General features: G+C 46.1%; 1 protein-coding gene across 1 annotated transcript in view; it reads left to right on the forward strand.

The window, feature by feature from the left end:
* Positions 1–9,611: 9,611 nt before the first annotated feature.
* SELENOO (selenoprotein O) overlaps positions 9,612–17,161 on the forward strand; it is a 73,044-nt gene continuing 65,494 nt past the window's right edge. The window contains exon 1 of the mRNA XM_029615492.1: positions 9,612–10,281. Within this exon, the coding sequence (XP_029471352.1) occupies positions 9,710–10,281 (572 nt within the window). The 5' untranslated portion in view covers positions 9,612–9,709. The remainder of the gene's footprint in view (positions 10,282–17,161) is intronic.

A 17,161-nucleotide genomic window follows, 5' to 3' on the forward strand; every position in this document is an offset into this window, starting at 1 on the left:
CCTTGTCCAGGCAGTAGTGTGCTGCAAATGTGTGAAGAGAGCTCCTCGTTGCAGCTTTACATATCTCAGCAATCAGTACTGAACGATAGTGTGCTACTGAGGTTGCCATGGCTCTTACTGAGTGTACCTTCACTCGTCCTTGGAGAGGAAGGCCTGCTTTGTCATAGCAGAATTCAATACAGTCTGCTAGCCAATTGGAGAGAGTTTGTTTGCCCACTGCAACTCCTGGTTTGTTTTTATTGAAAGAAACAGAGTTGGGTGGATTTCCTATGGACTGCAGTGTGGTCTAGGTAAAATGCAAGTGCACGTTTACAGTCCAAAGTGTGTAAAACCCTTTCACCCTGGTGAGAGTGGGGCCTTGGGAAAAATGTGGGCAAGACTATAGACTGATTCAAGTGGAAGTCAGTAACTACCTTGGGAAGGAATTTAGGAAGACCACTCAGTCATGTAGGAACCTTGCATAGGGTGAGTATGTGACAAGTGCTTGTAACTCACTAACCCTTCAAGCAGATGTAATGGCTACTAGGAAGAGAACTTTCCATGTAAGAAATTTAACATCACAGGAGTGCAAAGGCTCAAATGGGGGGAGCACATGAGCCTTGAAGTACTACATTCAGGTCCCATTCAGTGACTGGTGGCCGTAGAGGGGGCTTGAGTTGTAGGCCCTTCATAAACCTATTCACAAGGGGTTGCGCTGTTACCGGGGCATCCCCAACTCCTTTGTGGTACGCTGAGATGGCACTCAGGTGTACCCTCACCGAAGAAGTCTGGAGACCAGAGTCTGAAAGGTGCCAGAGATAGTCTAATAGAGATGGAGTGGGGCAGGAAAAAGGGTCGATACCTTTTTGCGAGCACCATATGGTAAATCTATTCCACTTAGAACGATAGGATTTTTGTATGGAAGGCTTTCGTGAGGCTAGAAGCACTTGAGAGACATTAGTTGAAAGGTTGAGTGGTTGCAGGATCAAGCTTTCAACATCCAGGCTGTTAGGGATAGGGTCTGAAGGTTCAGATGGCGTAACATGCCTTGGTTTTGAGTTATGAGAGTGGGCGCTGTGCCCAGGCGAATGGGTTCTCTGAGCGAGAGGTCGAGAAGCATTGGAAACCACACTTGTTGAGGCCAGTACAGGGATATTGTATAATTGACCCTTTGTCCTGTTGTAGCTTCAGGAGAGTTTTGGCTGTCAGCAGTATCGGGGGATATGCATATAGGAGGCCTGTGTTCCAGGGGGCGAGTTAAGGCGTCCATGGCTAACTTGTTTTGTTGTCTGTGCAGGGAGCAGAAACTGTTCACTTTGTGATTCAGTTCAGATGCAAAGAGGTCTATCGTTGGTTGACCCCAGTGTTGGAAGATTCTGGTCGTTACCACAGGATCCAGAGACCACTCTTGGGGATGGAACTTTCGGCTGAGGCGATCTGTTACTATGTTCTCTATGCCTGCTAGATAAGTGGCCTGGAGATATATGGAGTGTGCAAGGGCCCAGGCCCAGATCTGCGTGGCTTCTTGGCAGAGGAGATAAGAGCCTGTGCCACCCTGCTTGTTCAAGTACCACATTGCAACTGTGTTATCTGTTTGAGAACAGTCTTGTGCGAAAGGCAGTCCTTGAACGCATATAGAGAATAACGTATAGCTCGAAGCTCTAGAAAGTTGATCTGAAATGTTGCTTCAAGCTGCATCCAAGTACCTTGAGTTTGAAGGTTGTTCACATGAGCTCCCCAACCCAGGTTGGATGTGTCTGTGGTTAATGTCACTTGTGGAATTGGTTGCTGGAAGGGTAGACCTGTCAGCAAGTTGGCTTTGTTTGTCCACCAGAGAAGCGATAAATGCAGCTGGTGGGTTACATGAATCTGGGTTGACAAAGGTTGAGTGGTTTGGATCCACTGAGATTTCAAAGTCCATTGAGTTATTCTCATAGCCAATCTGGCCATAGGAGTGACATGGACCGTGCAAGCCATGTGGCCCAGTAACGTTAGGAATTGATGGGCTGAAGCTGAGTGTTTTGTGCACAGAGACGTAGTTAGCTTGGAAAGTGTGTCTGCACGTTTGTTGGGCAGGAAGGCCTTTGCCACTGTGGTGTCCGAATCTGCTCCGATGAGTCAGGAGGGTGAGATGGAGTCAGGTGGGATTTTTGGTAGTTGATGAGAAATCCCAACGAGTGTAGCAGCTTGAGAATGTCGAGAGCTCCTTGCTTGGATTGACTCTTGATGAGCCAGTTGTCCAGGTAAGGAAAGATGTGTATGCTTTTCTTGCGTAGATGGGCTGCAGCGACTGCTAAGGCACTTTGTAAATACACAGGGTGCTGAGGCAAGACCGAAAGGCAGAACCCGGTACTGAAAGTATTGATAGCCCACTAGGAAACGCAGGTATTTGCGGTGATGTGGGAATACTGTAATGTGAGCGTAAGCATCTTGAAGATCCAGAGAACGGAGCCAATCTCCATTTTGCAGAAGGGGAAGCATGGTGCCCAAGGACACCATCCTGAATTTTTCTTTTCGTAGAAATTTGTTGAGATTGCGGAGGTCTAAGATGGGGCAGAGGCCACCTGATTTCTTTGGAATGAGAAAATAGTGGGAGTAGAACCCTCTGCCCTGCTGTGCCCGGGGAATGGGTTCCACAGCCCTGGTGCACAGAAGGGTGGACAGTTCTGACTCTAGAAGGGTTGTATGATCTTTTTGCATCCAGAGGATTGGGTGGTGAATCCGGGGGTACCACGAGGAAATTTAGATGGTATCCCTGGGTTATGATGGATAGAACCCATTGGTCTGTGGTAATGTTGAGCCAGTTTGTTATGAAGTGTGAATTCGACCTCTTACTGGCAGATCTGGATTTGTGGAGCAGCTGCTGTTCTCTGGATAGGTTTCAAAATCCAGAGGCTTGGCCTGTCTGAGGTGGTGGCTGAGGCCTGGATGTCTTGGGCCGTCGAGGATGTGCTCTCTGAGACGGCCTGGTTGGCCTCACGCGAGATGTAGGTGGGTAGTATCTGTGTGGACGATAAAATGGTTTTCTAGGGTCCCTTCTCGTGGATCTTCTTGTGGAGGAAGGGGCCTCTGTAGTAACTGTGGATAATTGCTGCAGGGTCTCATTATGGTCTTTTAGTTGAGCCACTGCATCTTGTATCTTGTCTCCGAATAGGTTTTCACCGGTACATGGCAAATCAGCTAGTTTGTCTTGGACTTCAGGTCTCAAGTCAGATGCTTTCAGCCAGGCCCACCTCCTGGCACTGATGCCCATCGCCGACAAGCGAAAAGCTGTTTCAAAGGAGTTGTAAGCAACACGAACCTCATGCTTCCCAGCCTCAAGGCCTTTCTGTAGTATGGCATTGAGACTATCTTGCTGTTTGGGAAGAGAGTCGGCTATTCCCTGAACCTGCTTCCAGAGATTTTTGATACTGTCATGTAAAGTTGGTATGCAGCTATGCGTGACACTAGCATAGAGCCCTGAATCATCTTGCAACCCAAAATGTCAAGGAATTTTTGGTCTTTGCCAGGAGGTGTTGGAGAGAGGGTGCAGTCTTCTGGCCTTCTTCTGTGTGGACTCAACTACCACTGCCTGATGGGGTAGTTGTGGCTTTTGGAATCTAGGAATGTTGTACCAGATAAGTTGCATCTGATCTCTTATTCACTGGCTGGACAGTACAAGGATGCTCCCAGAGACAATGCTGGAGATCCACTAGCACTTCGTGGACAGGGATAGCCATAACTTCTTTCGGAGCATCAACAAATTGGAGAACTTCCAATGTTTTAGGGCGTGTCCTCCTCTGTAATCGGGTCAAAGGGGATTGTCTCTGACAACTCCCTTAGAAAATTAGCAAAGGAGAGATCTTCTGGGAGAGATTTTCTCCTTTCTTCCACAGGAGATGATTCTGATAAGATATCCTCTGTGGATGTGTCAGTATCTTCCCATGTGTTAGAAAGGGTCTCTAGTCGAGATCCTAAGGGAGAGAAGAAGGTTGGTACTATAGGATGTGTTGACATGATGGATCCTTCGATGGAACATGTGGTGGCACAGATTTGGATTTCGGTGGCACCTAAGGCATCGAGGGAAAATGTGGGCCTCTCGGTCCCAAGAGCCCTGATGATCCAGGCATCGGTTCCGGCAACTGTGGAATCTGTGTTGAAAGTGGACTGGAGTCCGTGTCTTCGTCTTTTGAGGATCTCGGAATGGGAATCAGGGCTTTCAAAGACTTTGCGGGTTGCTTTGGCATCGGTGGCCCAGGTTGTGTCGGAAGGGCACCGATTGAGTGTATGCAATCGGGTTAGCAACGGTGCAAATATCGATGGCTCCGGTGTTGGTGTCAGTATGGGGGCCGGCATCGATGGCTGTAAGTCTCGGAGAACATCGAGCACTGCCTGGCGGATAAAACCATTCAGTTCCTCCCTAAAAGCTGGTGTAGATATCACAGCTAAAGGGGGAGGTAGGCTAGGCGCTACTGGCACCTCCACAAGAACTTGTGGGGGCTCAGTACCCGGCACTGATATCGGTGGGGATCGCCTTGGTTTCACAGGTGGAGAAGGGGGTTAAAGGCTCCTCTACCCGTGTCCTCTTCGCAATTGGCTCAATAGCCATTGAGGCTGATGCGGTATCGGTGTCGGCACCAGGCGTAGCCTCGGTGTCGGTGCGTCCCTCTGTGCTTGGTCCAGTCTTTCTCCAGCACAGAGGAAGACGATATGGATGCCCTAGATGGAGTCGGTGACTGGCGGTCACCGCTGCCCTGGTGCTCCCTGCGAGGTTTGATGACCAGTTTCTTCAATGCTCCTGTAGGTGACGATTGGGTGGATGTCGATGGAGTCAGCTTGATTTTAAACAGGATCTCCATCTTGTTGAGGCGAGCCCGCCTACCCTTCGGAGTCATCTGGGCACAACTTGGGCAGTGAGAAATGTTGTGTGATGAGCTGAGGCACAGCACACAGACATCATGTTGGTCGGTAATAGACATGGTATGGGGGCACTCCGGACATTTTCTGAAACCTGGTGCCATGATGGCAGCAGTTGAGGCCCAAAATGATGGATGGCCTGCAGACACCGAAAAAAGGTGGGGCAGGAACTGACTGAAGATATTGTTTTCCTCACTCGGTAAGTAAAATTCACTATCGCGATGGGAGACCCCTATGATGGAAATTTTTAATGAAGTAATCTTCAAGTTTTTTCCGTGAGGAAATTTTGTGAGTTCTCACAGAGCTCCTAACTGCGAGGCAAATTGCAGCGTGGAAAAAGACTGAAGGGAGATCCCTGTGGCTACAGGGATTATGGCATGCTGGGCATGCTCAGTGTGCCAGTCAAAAGTTCTAGAAACTTTGCCAGAAAAGTTTTCCGTGATAGGGCTCAGTCCAGTGACGTCACCCACATATGAGGACTACCATCCTGCTTGTCCTGGGAGAAATTGGTAATATAATAACCAATTTGATGTGGTTCTTAATGTTTTTTGTGTTTGATATTACAATTATCAGTCAATTAAATATTTGTTGTATATTTGATCTGGAACAGCTGGTGGTGGTTGGGTCTTAATATTGTGATTATCACTCAAGAGGGGATGGAGTCTATAGGGCTGAATCTTAATTGGGGGGGGGGGGGGGGGGGCTGCAAAGCTGAAGTTTCTGCAGTGAATTGCATGAGATAAATTTGCATGCAATGGAGGCAGTACATGCAAATCTATCTCATGTATTAACTGTATAGATCCTGAAATCATGATTGGCTGGGATCCTTCAGGACATGTTTAAGAACTACTGATCTAAGATTCCTAATACCCTTGTACTGGCCTTGCTCAAAGCACTAAACCCCACACTCCTTTCAGCTTGCACAGGCAGGAAAGAGGAAGACTTCTCGCACTACACTTACCTGGGCTTGTACAGGCCAGAAGAAGATAAAGGCCTGCTTGCCTCAGCCCTCATAAGCCAGAATGCGGTATAGCTGTGGTAGAGCTATAGGCCAGAATGCGGTAGAGCTGTGGTAGAGCTGGCCTGCTTCTTGTGACCTTGGACAAGTCACTTAACCCTCCATTGCCTCAGCTATACTCTTAGCTTATAAACCTTCTGGGGCAGGGAAATACCTACTGTAGCTTGTGTTGAGCTGAGATTTGAAAAGGTAAGTAATCTAAAATTCAGATGTGGAATAAAGAAAAGGGGGGCTCATCCACCCAAATTTGCCCAGGGCCCTTCAAGTGGATAAAGCATTCCCGGCATTTAATAAGGGTCACTGTTTCAAGATTGGTGGCTGTGCCTGCAGGGATTTGTTATGTTGTCTTAGAGTGCCATAGAGTTCGGAAGTGGTGGTAAAACTAACAGGCTCATCCTGTCCTGAAAATCTGGTCTCAATTAGCAACTGATCGGGACACTGTTACATACGTTTCTTGAAAGCTCTTATTTGTCTTGACTAAAGTTCTAAAGAGTAGGGCCTCTCATTTACACCTGTATCCCTTTTTTGGGGGAGTTCTACTTCCCAAGGGCGCACACAGGGGTGGATTGGTCTATCGGGGCTTTGGGCATACCCCGGTGGGCCGGTCAGGGGAGTCACATGATACTGGTGTTGCTTGCAGGGGAGCTGCTTCAATTAACACCAGGGCCCCCCCCCCACAGCAGGCTGTTCTGTCAGAGGCTCTCTACTCCTTTTGGTTTTGTTTTGCTTTTTTTTGCAGTGCCAGGGTCCTCTGCTTTTTTTTTTTTTTTTCTCCCCACAGCTGCAGCTCTATGTGCCTACATTTTGTTTTTGGTCCTTTCCCGGCAGAGTCATCGATCTCTGTAGGACTGCTCTTCCCTCTCCTCTCATTACCGTGGTGATGGAAACACTCCCGTGGTCTTCCTTCAACCCCGTCATTCTTTGCCATGGCAGGCAGTCAGCAAACATCCCACTGCTGCTTCATGATGGCTGTGAATGCTTCACCCATTTCTGCTGATGGCACCCTTCTATTGAGGCTGTGGCAAAAAATAACCTCACCCCCATGCATTGGCCCTGCGTACCTCTTCCCACCTCAGGGCTAACAGCTTGTAGCTCTGCCTGGATCCCTCCTGTCCACCAATGTAAGTATAACTTTTTTTTTTTTTTACATATTCAGAGGCAGCAAGAGAAGAGTGGGAGTGTGCAAGGGAGCATGCAGTGGTGTGTAGGTGTCATAGCAAGGGAGTGTCTGGGTGCAAGAGTGTGTGTAGGTGTCACTGATGCAAGGGGTGAATTGGTTTGTGTGTGTGTGGGAGCAAGCAGATGGAAGGGAGCAAGTGTGAGGGAAGAGAAAGTTTGTGCACTCCCTTACCCCTATTAATCCAGAACAATCTCAGAGTGACTAGAAAGCAGGGGATTTTTTTAATTTGTTTTTAATTATTGGGTGTATGTCTGTCTGCTCTTAAAATATTTTATGAATTTAGTTATCAGATGTTCAGCTGTTTTGTAATATTTCTTTTTTGTACAGCTTTACTATTGCTGATTTATATTTCTTGATTAAATTATTTCATATTTTGAGGAATGATAATGTTTCTCTATTTCCATTGTTGCACTGTATACAGGATCTAGCTTGTTGTGGTTTCCAATTCAATTTGTCTGCACATTTCTATTTATACTTTATGCTCTCTTTATTCTGTATTTGGTGAGGTTGATCTGTGTTCCGCATGTGTGACAGAGGTGAGGTATTCTGCTAGCACGTAGTTTCTATGTAGGGATCTATAGCAGCTTAGTTTGTTCTGGTTTCCAAATTGGTATTTTAGGGCCTAGTGCAATATTTTTAGTGTTGCCTTTTCATAGGTAAAGTTGTTACTGTTTGCTGGCTATTATTGCTGTTTTGGTATTGGAGTTTTAACTATATTTTAATTGTAATTCAGGTTACCCAAGCCTTTCTGAGAGCTGAACTCACACCCAACGTGCTACAATAGGCTTAATGTAATAGGGGAGCCAGGTGTGTCTCTATTTATTTTTTTTATTTTGCAGGGCTTTCTGGTTGGCACTACAGCACTGCATGTAAATATAGTGTACATGCTGTTAGTCATATTTTTACCTCATAAGACTGTACTTTGCATGGATTTTTTAATGTAAAAACTATTATAAATGCATAATTTCTAATTGTGTATGAGGAGGGAAGGGCTGGGGGTAAGTTTTACCTGTGATGCCTAATACCCTTCTACCAGACCTCACTGCATTGAATCCATATGCAAAAACAGGATTTTTGGAGCTGTGCTATTTTGGGTCATGTGGTTCTCTCCAGTCTTGATTAAGGCATCATGTTTCTTTTTAAGCCCTGGCAGAATAGTATAGATAAGTCTGGTCTCCTCTCTCTTAGAGTAAGAAGTAGGCAGTGTAGAGCCTGGGAACAGTAAAAGAAGCAAACTCTGTAGCACTAAGCTGCTGCTAATACACTGGAATGGGAGAAGGGTTATGGAGAAGGGGAGGAGAGCTATAATCAGAAAAAGGGATGGAGTGAGCTAAGAGGTGCCTGTGCAGGGTTGGTGAAGTTTCTGTAAGCTGGACATTTCTCCTGAAAGGGTCAGCTGGCTGTGGAACCAGTGAGCCTGACGTGGAGGTGGGAATGGGAAAGGGAGAACTGCTGCAGGCTCGGGAAGGGCTGCCACTAAGCAGAAGCTAGATAATGATGTAGTAGTACTGGAGCAGGGGTAACTTATTCTGTGAGCGTATGAGTAGCAGCACAATGATGGGAGTGTCTCTCTTTTTCTGCGCTATGGAAAGTTACCCCTATACATATTCTCTGTGTGTATGGGTGTGAGTGTCTTTGTTAGAGATAGTCACTCACACCCATACCCTCTCTGATACACAGTGCGAATTTGAAAGAGAGTGTGTGTGTTTGGTGTTTGTGTCTGAGAGCCTATAAGTAAGGCTGAGATGGGCTGGCAGTGTGACTGTTACATTACTTGGCAACTGGGTCAACAGCTGATTTGTTGATGAGGCTTTAATACCAGACCAGTAATCCAAAATATAATTATGAGATGTAGTCTCCTCTAAAAATAGGGTACAGTGTGGCTCTTAGTATGAGATTTTTTGTCATGGACCGTCACTAGTGCTTCCCTCACCCAATGAGGCTCATAGGTATTCAGTCTCACCAAGGGCTCTAACCAAACAAATCTCACTACCAAAAAAATAACAAATATGAGGGAGCTCCTCTACCAATGCGTGCACCGTAAGTAATCGCTTAGCTAAGGCTCACATTCATTAAAGCTTTTTTTTTTCCATTTTGTTATTATGAGAAAATGCTTAAGTAAAACGGGGCCTAAAATGCCTGGGGAGGTAGGGATACCTCCCCCGTTCTATGAAAAACAAGCTTCCTCCTCCCTTTACTAAAGAGGCTAAGGCAACTAGTCCCATCTTTGTAAAGTGGACGGGACGGAAAAGGATGGAACAGAGATGTTTACTTTCTAAGCAACTGGGGCCAGTTCAGAGGTGGTCCACGGAGGGTGCTACACAGCTAGCTAAATCGCCCTAAACAAACCATTAACAATTGTAGTGATAACAGAAAGTGTTCCCTGAAAACTTTCCTGAACTTCCTCTATACGAACTCGGCCCCCTACTGTGTTACAATGCTTAGGAAAGTGCGCGTTACTAGTGACCAGACCCCCAACCACAGCGTAACAAGTGTTACGACATAACGCACACCCGTGCGTCGGCCGAAAGCCGAGCAGGCGCACCACGTTCCCCTAGAGCAGTTCCGCGTGCAGACGTCTGTTTTGTTTGTTTATTTCTGGCCGTCGCAAGAGAGTCGCGCGCGCCCGTTAGTGCATGGCCGCGCTCTCGCGCTGTTGGGTCACGCGGAGCTTTCTCGCGTGCCGGTGGCAGCGGAGTCGGCACCCGACTGGCAGCTCGAGTAACCAGGCTCAGGTGGCGGTAGACGGCGCTTCAGGCGGGAGCGGCAGCATGGCGCAGGCCCGCGGCGGAGGTGCTTTCGCGGCCCTCCGCTTCGATAACCTAGCGCTCCGCTTGTTGCCCTTGGACCCGTCAGACGAGATCCGGCCGAGGCAGGTGCCGGGCTCCTGCTTCTCCCGCGTGCGGCCCGTCCCGCTCGAGAGGCCGCGGCTGGTTGCGCTATCCGCGGCGGCCCTGGCGCGGCTGGGCCTGGATGCTGAAGTGCTGCAGCGGGAGGAGGAGGAGGAGGAAGCGGCCGAGTACCTGAGCGGGAATCGTCTCCCTCCCGGCTCTGAACCCGCCGCGCACTGCTACTGTGGCCACCAGTTTGGCAGCTTTGCTGGGCAGCTGGGGGATGGGGCAGCCATGTACCTGGGCGAGGTGCTGGGCCCCGGCGGGGACAGGTGGGAGATACAGCTGAAGGGAGCTGGCCCCACTCCTTATTCCAGGTAAATGTCAGGATTGCTACTATTCTCTCCGAGGCTTGCAAGGTGAGATCTTGGCTCACTGGCAAGAATGAGGGCTGGGGGGAGTCTGGGCAAACTTGCCACAGGGAGAAAAGGAAACGGGTAAAGTAACAGTTTCTAGGGTTGGGGAGGGTCTCCTAGACATTTTTTGGTGAGAGCTGCTGTGTCATAAGAAACGCTAGAAAATGTTAATGCGTTTTTAAATCAAAATCGATCATGTCAGCATTACATAACAACTTTGTTCATCATATTTTGAGAGGAACTTTTTATTTCCACCTAACATCCTGCCAGACTTCTGAAAGTTGTATTTTCTACTCGTTTCTCAGTGGTGTTTAATTACAGAAGCCTGAATAGGTGGTTCAGCAAGTTCTGTCATTTACTTTGAAAAATGGGATACAGAGTAGCAGTAATAACATAACACGATAAATGACAGTAGATAAAACCCAATTGGCCTAGACAGACTGCCTAGTTATTCCTTTAAGCCAGGGTATAGTCAGCTGTCAGTTGTAGAAGCTTAAAAGTTTGTAGGATATTTGTTTAAAAATTGTTTTTTACCTGTACATATCCATGGTTCAAAGTGGGGTACAAGTTAAAACATATAAAAATTAACATAAACATGTCTTTTACTGAACTCATTTTTTTGTTGTCTTCCTTTTGGTTTTCTATCAGCCTGGTTAATTTGTATACATATTTCCATACTTAATCTTAGACCCTTGCCTCCTACCCCCATGACTTACCTTAAACCTTATAATATAAACTGCTGCTAAAAATAAGGCCCACTGTAATAACATGCATGGTAAAACGGTGCTGTGCTCACTCCTGCAGCCGTGGCTGCAGATTCTCCCAGCTCACAAATTTGTATTTATTTAAAACTATATTAACCCGCTTCCTCCAAAGTTTGGTGTTGGGTACAGTAGAACATACATAATAAAACATTAATACAATCATTAAACGAATAACAGCAAACAGGAGACAAGTCCTGATAAAGGAAAATGACATTTACTCTTCATAAAAGGTCATACTAGTGTGTGGGGTGAAAATATAACATCTTTAAGATGCCTGTGCCTGTATTAAATTTTTAAATGTGATGTTAAAGAGGAAAGACTTCAGGGCCTTTATGAACTCTTTAGAGCCCTCAATAAAGCATAGCTGCACAGGTAGCGAGTTCCATAGTGGGGGGCCAGAAATGGAAAAGGCTCTTTCTCTTGTTGAATCCAGTCTGGCAAAGTTGTGGGAGGGAATCTCCAGGAGTTGCTGGCTGCGTGTATACATTTTAAGTGTTGGGTCTATCCAAGGAGACATATGGTGATGTAACAAATTATGAATGATCAAAGTTAATTTATATTGAATGCGCCATTGAACAGAAAGTCAGTGCAAATTGAATAGTACCGGAGTGATGTGTTCATAGATCTTTATACCAGTTAGTAGATGCGCAGCTGAATTTTGGGTAATTTATAGAGCTATGATAGAGCATCGTGGAAAACCAGTATATAGAGAATTGCAGTAGTCGACTGATGAAAAAATGAAAGACTGGCGCACAGTTCTGGAATCAGAAGTTTCAAGTGTCTAAGGAATTTTAACTTTGCAAAATAATTTTGTGTGACTGGAAATGAGAGATTTCAAAGAGAGGCGTTGATCTAAAGTGAGGCATAGATTTTAATTGATTCGTTTTGCATGCATAAAAGATGATTTGTGAGTCTGGAGAAAGGGTAACTGCAGGAGGAGTGCACATGGAGGGTATTTTTATACTGCTTCCTGGTTTCACTGAAACTAAGGGGAAAAGTCTCCAGTCATTGCAGCTGACATATTCTCAGGCCCTCAGCAAGGGCAAAGTCAGCTCCCGGCTGAGGGCCAAGACCCTTGCTCAGGGAGAGAGCAAGATCTGGTGCTGTAGGAAAAGAAACACAAGACAGAGCAATAAATCCTCCCCCCACCCCTCATATGATTTATGCACACAGAAAATGCTTTCAATGTTGAAAAACAATTTTTGTGTGCATAGATCATACTTTATTTGCTGAAAACATGATTTGTATGCATAAAGCATGTTTTTGGCACATAAATCCTGACTACAGGTCCCAGCACCTGACCCAGCATTTTCACATAGACTTACATTAGTCTGGAAACTTTACTTCACCTCTAACTAGATGTTAAGCTGGCGCACCTCTCTGCAGTGGGTAATAGCTAATACCATCATTCACATGGGGTTTGCATGAGAAGGTGCTAACCTGTGCACATTTTTGTGTATAGCCGTTTTGGCTGCATCAGCAGTAATGTACAAAAAATATGTACACAATTGCGGGTTAAACTACATCTTATAACATCCTCATAGTGAAGCCTTTGTCTGAATATCAGGTCTCCTGGGTCCTGTGGCCTTATTGGACAAATATCTGGTCACTGAGAAATAAAAATTGCAGACTTATTATTGGAAGTTTGTAAATTATCAGTAGTATCATCTATGGTACCTGAAAGCTGGAGAGTTGCCAATGTAATACCAAATTTTTAAAAAGGGATCAAGGAAACTACAAACCAGTGAGTCTGATGTCTGTGCCAGGCAAAATGGTAGAAACTATCTTAAAGAACAAAATTGCTGAATATATAGATAAGCAGGGACAAAACCAACATGGATTTAGCCAAAGAATGTTTTGCCTCACAAATCTGGTACACTTTTTTTGAGGGCGTAAATAAACATGTGGATAAAGTTGAGCTGGTTGAGAGAGAGTATCTGGATTTCCAGAAAGCATTGAACAAAGTCCCTCAGGAGAGACTTCTTAGGAAATTAAAATGTCATGGGATAGGGGGCAGTGCCCTATTGTGGATTGCTAACTGGTTAAAAGAAAACAGACAATAGGGCTAAACAGTACATTTTCCCGATGGAAAAAGGTGAATTTTGGAGTGCCCCAGGGATCTGTTTTGGGACCACTGCTTTTAATATGTTTATAAATGACCTGGAAATGGGAACAAGTGAGGTGATCAAATTTGCTGATGACACAAAATTAGTCAAATTTGTTAAATCACAAGAGGATTGTGAGAAATTGCAAGAAGACATTGAAACACTGGGAAGACTGGGCATGCAAATAGCAAATTAAATTTAATGTGGACAAGTGCAAAATGATGCACTTAGGGAAGAGTAACCCAAATAAAAGCTATATAATGCAAGGTTTCACAATAGGAGTCACCACTCAGGAAAAGGATCTAGGTGTCATTGTTGAAAATACATTGAAATCTGCTCAGTGTGCAGCAGCAGCCAAGAAAACAAATAGAATGCTAGGGATTATTAGGAAAGGAATGGAGAATAAAACAGAATATCATAATACCTCTTGTATTGCTCCATGGTGCAACCTCATCTTGAGTATTGTTTGCAGTTCTGATCAACACGTCTCAAAAAAGATCAGAATTAGAAAAGGTACAGAGAAGGGTGACCAAAATGATAAAGGAGGTGGCTCAATTCCCCTATGAATAAAAGCTAAAGAGATTAGGAATCCAACTTGGAGAAGAGATGACTGAGGGGAGGCATGATAGAGGTTTATAAAATGAGTGGAGTGGAACGAGTAAACGTTAATCAGTTGTTTCCTCTTTCGAAAAATACAAAGACCAGGGGACACAATGAAGTTACTGGGTAATAGATTTAAAACTAATAGGAGAAAATTTATTTTTTTTCTCAATGCATAATTAAGCTTTGGAATTTGTTGCCAAAGGATGTGGTGAAAGCTATTGGTGAAGCTGTGTTTTTAAAAAAGGTTTGGAAAAGTTCTTGAAGGAAAAGTTCATTAATCATTTTTAAGGTAAAGCTGCCGAAATCCACTGCTTATTCTTGAGGTGTAAGCAGCTTGGAATCTTTCTACCCCTTTGGGATCCTGCCAGGTTCTTGTGACCTGGCTTGGCCACTTTTGGAAACAAGATACTGGGCTTGATGGATCTTTGGTCTGACCCAGTATGGCAAGTCTTACGTGCTTATCACCAACCTGCCAGCTTAAATGCAAAAAGCGTTTGTACATTTGGAGAAATATTTAACTCTTTTTGAAGCCTTTTAATTGGTGCCAGATAGAGACTTTGGGTATAGTTTATTGGACCCTTATCGACACAACTGGAAAACGTCCATGCTCTTAAAATTTGGGAGCATGGTACCCAATGGAAGTGATACTGGTGGGGCCATGACAGGGATTTGCAGCAGTTGCAATTGGTGGGGTTAGGGCCAGGGCAATTAGGTTGTGAGAGTGAGAGAATTAAGGAAGATACTGCTTGTAGGAAAAGAATAAAGACTGGAAGGAAGAGAAGAAGCTTGGAGGGGGGTACATGGAGAAAAAGGGAGGACGAGAAGCAAAATATTAAAAAAAACAAGAATAGAAACTAGATCTTAAAAAAAAAGAGCAAAATAGCTGAGTGGGTAAACAAAGATTTTTTTTTTCCCAGGTTCCTAAATATTTTTGGCTGACCTCTAGGAAATGGGGCAGGGGGTCTTGTAAGTTGGTTGATTTGTGGAGGGGATGGGTAGTTGGATGGGAATGTTAGTGGATATGTGGAGGTGGATTTGTGGGGCAGTGACCCTCTGTCTCCAGGGGTTCTGGATTCAGGTACCCAGTACCTAGCTTATGTATGTTTAATTTTTTTTATGCGTGGATTATGGATCAGAGGTGGAGTAAAGTTAAATTATATTTCTGATGACTAATGTTGGTCTGTGATGTTGTGCCAGCATGGTCCCACACTTGAAGTTCCTTGGTGCGATGGTTCACCAAGGAGCCAGGAGACTGTCAGGTCCAAGATTATACTGGCACAGCACTAATCAGAAATGTAAATTAACTTTACTCCATCTCTGACTCAGGAGTTATATTTCCAGAGTCAAGCCTTCAGGGCTTTAATGTACTTTGCACTGGGCAGTAATAGCTAATGCCTTCATTAAAATGGATTTACATGGAGGTGCATAAATTTGTGTACAAATATTAACTCACGTTTGTGCACTAAAATCCTTATTAAATCATGAATAAAATTACATGCACAAAAATGTGTGTTCAGCCTAGTGTACCTTATTGCATCAGCCCCCCCCCCCCCCCCCCGAATTAATGACTTAAGTGGTGTGTGTGAATTTGATAATGGTTTAAAAGACACAGCTAAGGGGGGCGCTAGCAAAGATTATAGCTTCCTTACCTCTGTTAACTGAGCATTTCCTAATGTGTAGCAGATGGACTCAGGACCAATGGGTATAGTGTACTCCTGATAGCAGTTGAAGACGGATCAGATTTCAATCTGATGTCAGCCCTAGTACATATACCCCTGCAGGAAGTGCAGCTCTTCAGTATTTTCCATCTGCATAGCAGTTAGGGACTCTATGCACGCTAGCACAGCGTTAGAGTAAATTTACCAAAGAAAACCAAATTAAGAAGAAATCTTACCTCTACAGACGAGCCCCGCTCTCCTGCGGTGACACCCGTTGGGTCCCTCCCCCAGTTGAGATTCCCGAGGTGATTTCTGCGATCCCTCGGAGGTAAGCCTCGGTCCGGTGGCCAACCTTCGGCAGGGACCTAGCCCCCGACATCGGGTGAGGCTGAGAGGCAGCAGGTGCAACCTCGAGCGTGGCAGTGAAGGTATTTTCCCTCTCCCCCGCAGCCGAAGACTGCCCGGAACGAAACCAGGAAGCGCCGAGACAAGGTAAGGTAGAAATCTATTTAAAAGTCTCCAGTCTCCGAAGCTCAAGGAGACACACAGGTTGCCAGCCGGGACCAGTGCCACCAGGTTGATCTGCCCTAGCAGGGCTAGACCCAGGTCAGATCCGAGGGTCTTCCCACGTGGAGACCCTCCGAGGTGGTCGCCATATTGTCCGCATGGTCGCAGTCACCATTTTGGCCCTGTTCACCGCCCTGTCCGCCGTCTCGAGCCGTGCGCAAAAATACCTTGTGCGCACAAGTACCAGGCACACAAGCGAAGCGCATAGCCATGCGCTTACTGTGCTGGGCGCATAAGTTCGACCCGTGTGCACAACAGCGCACATCTCTCTGCCTGTGCACACCAAATCTACGTGCGCAACTTCAATGCACACCGGAGCGTGCAACTGTATTGTACGCACACAAGCCATGGCACCACCTGAAAATAAGCTCAAAGCTCAGGGCCTTTGCCCAGCATGCCACATTAGGACTGCACAGCATGAGGAGGCCACAGCCCTGTGTATACAGTGCGAAGAGGCCCTAGGGGACCCAATTCATGGCCCTCCCCAGTCTGTACTGGACCCCAACCTCTCGAGCAGTATGCCAGATCTAGCATCACACAGTGGGACCCCCCCCTCAAACGGGGCTCCCCAGGGACATGGCGCCCCCTAGTCTAGACCCAGCTTCTATCTCCTGGGTGGAATTCTTCAAAGGTCTGCATACCTTTGTCCACATGCAACCGGGGCCTCCTATAATGCTGCCATAGGCTCCACCAGAGGAACCTCAACATGCAGGGACCCTCTATGCTCAGGGAAGTGATCCCACCGCCCAGAAGCCCCACCTTCGGGGACACGGACATCTCAAATGAGGAGTCTTACAGTCTGGCCATTGAGAGGACTCGCCTAAGGAGGAGAGGGTACTCGGGGGCAGTAATTGACACCCTACTCCAAGCACGCAAGTTCTCCACATCCCTAACATACATAAGGATTTGGAGGGTATTCGAATCCTGGTGTGAGGACCATGACATCATACCACGCTCAGTCAAAATTCCTGCGATTTTGGAATTCCTGCAGAACGGTCCACAGAAGGGATTGTCCCTCAACTCCAAGGTACAGGTGGCTGCCTTGTCATGCTACCGGAACCAAGAGCGAGAGTGGCAGCATAGCCTCTCACCCGGCTGTCTCCCGCTTCCTGAACGGAGTCAAGCACATCCGACCACCCCTAAA

The sequence above is a fragment of the Rhinatrema bivittatum genome, chromosome 9 (genome assembly GCF_901001135.1).
Source record: "Rhinatrema bivittatum chromosome 9, aRhiBiv1.1, whole genome shotgun sequence".
Lineage (NCBI taxonomy): Eukaryota > Metazoa > Chordata > Amphibia > Gymnophiona > Rhinatrematidae > Rhinatrema > Rhinatrema bivittatum.